This window comes from Aureococcus anophagefferens (assembly GCF_000186865.1).
Source record: "Aureococcus anophagefferens unplaced genomic scaffold AURANscaffold_498, whole genome shotgun sequence".
Taxonomy (NCBI): domain Eukaryota; class Pelagophyceae; order Pelagomonadales; family Pelagomonadaceae; genus Aureococcus; species Aureococcus anophagefferens.
In genome coordinates this window covers 1-1,491 of record NW_008705955.1, presented here as the reverse complement: position 1 = coordinate 1,491, position 1,491 = coordinate 1, and the positions used below count along the sequence as shown (strand labels likewise).

The following is a 1,491-nucleotide window of genomic DNA, read 5'->3' as shown; positions in this document are numbered from 1 at the left end:
GGACGCGTGAGCGGAAAACCGAGGCGCCGCTCCGCCGGCGGCCCTCTTTGTCCCAGCCCCGCGCCGGAGCCGCCGTCCGGGGCGCCCCACCCTCGCCGAAGTAACGTCTCAGTAGATACGCGCGCCCGCGGCCGCGGATCCGGGGCGGCCCGCCCGGCTGCGCCCGCGCGCGTCCGAGCGCGCCTGGGGAGCTTGTATGGCTTCAATGTACATGTTCAACGTTGAGGCCTACGTTGCGGTGCTCTCCGAGCGTCCTCCGCGGAGCTCCTCGAGCTCTGCGTCCCCCGCCGCGCGCGCCCGTCCGATGGCCGAAGCGTCCGGCGCGTCCGCCGCGCGTGCCCGTCCGATGGCCGAAGCGTCCGGCGCGTCCGCCGCGCGCGCCCGTGCGATGGCCGCCCCGGCGCCCCGCGCGGCGCCCGGCGCCGTCCGGTTGTACGAGGGCTTCGTCCTCGGCGAGATCCTGGGCTACGGCGTCGCGCCGTTCCTCGCGTTCCTCGACGCGCGGCGCGGCGCGGCCGCGGCCCGGGGCTTCCGCGAGCACCTGGGCGCGAACCGGTGCGGCCTCGCGCTCGTGCGCCGGGACCTCGCCGCGCGGGGCCTCCGGCCGCCGCCGCGCTTCGACGCGGCCGGCGACGCCGTCGCCGCGTTCCGAAACGTGTCGCGGTCGCTCCGCGTGCGGCTCCTCGTCGTCGGCGCCGCGCGCGTCCGCGGCGCGCTCGGCGCCTGCGGCGGCCTCCCGGCCGTGCCCGCGTGCGGCCGCGGCGTCTTCTTCTCCCTGCTCAACGCGACGGGCGCGCCGCTCGAGTGCCGCTGGGTCGGGCCGGCCGGCGTCGCCGTGGACCGCGGGCCCGTCGACCGCGTCGCGGCCCTGCCGCCGCCCGCGGACCCGGCGTCGCCGATCGTGCTGCCGACGTCGCGGCGGTCCTACGGCAAGGGCGTCGCGGGCCACTTCGCGCACGCGTGCGCGCTCGGCCACGCGTTCGCCGTCGGCGGACCGGGCGGCCCCCCCGACGTCGCCTACCAGATCCGCTGCACGGGCGACGCCGGCGCGCGCCGCGGCGGCGCCCGCGTCCACGCGGTCCGCGTCGACGCGCTCGGCGCGGGCGCGGCCGTCGCCGAGCTCCGGGGCACGCGCTTCGAGCGCGGCCTCGGCGCGCGGGCCCTCGCGGCGCTCGCCGCCGACGTCGGCGCGCCCCTCGCGTACAGCGTCGGCAGCCGGCGACGCGCTCCGGCCCTGCGAGGGCTTCTTCCTCTTCGAAGCGCCGACGGCCTCGAACGCGGCGCACCTCGCGGACGGCGCCATGCGCCTCCAGTCCCTCCGCAAGCTCGCGGACCGCGCCTGGCACGACGCGCCGGAGAAGCGGCCCTTCCCCCTGCTGTAATGTCCAGGCTCCGACTCGCGCCAGAACGAACTCGCGCGGCGCCCGCGGCGCCGGACTCAAGTCGGCGAATGAAGCGCCGACTCCGGGTCAATTCCGGGTCGGGCGCGGC

The 1,491-nt window shown here is 79.0% G+C and overlaps 1 protein-coding gene across 1 annotated transcript in view; it reads left to right on the top strand.

The window, feature by feature from the left end:
• AURANDRAFT_68865 (expressed protein) overlaps positions 1-1,382 on the top strand; it is a gene marked incomplete at both ends in the record, with an annotated part of 6,691 nt that extends 5,309 nt beyond the window's left edge. The window contains 2 exons of the mRNA XM_009044598.1: positions 440-1,207; positions 1,242-1,382. Coding sequence (XP_009042846.1) covers positions 440-1,207; positions 1,242-1,382 — 909 coding nt within the window. The remainder of the gene's footprint in view (positions 1-439; positions 1,208-1,241) is intronic.
• Between the last annotated feature and the right edge of the window lie 109 nt (positions 1,383-1,491).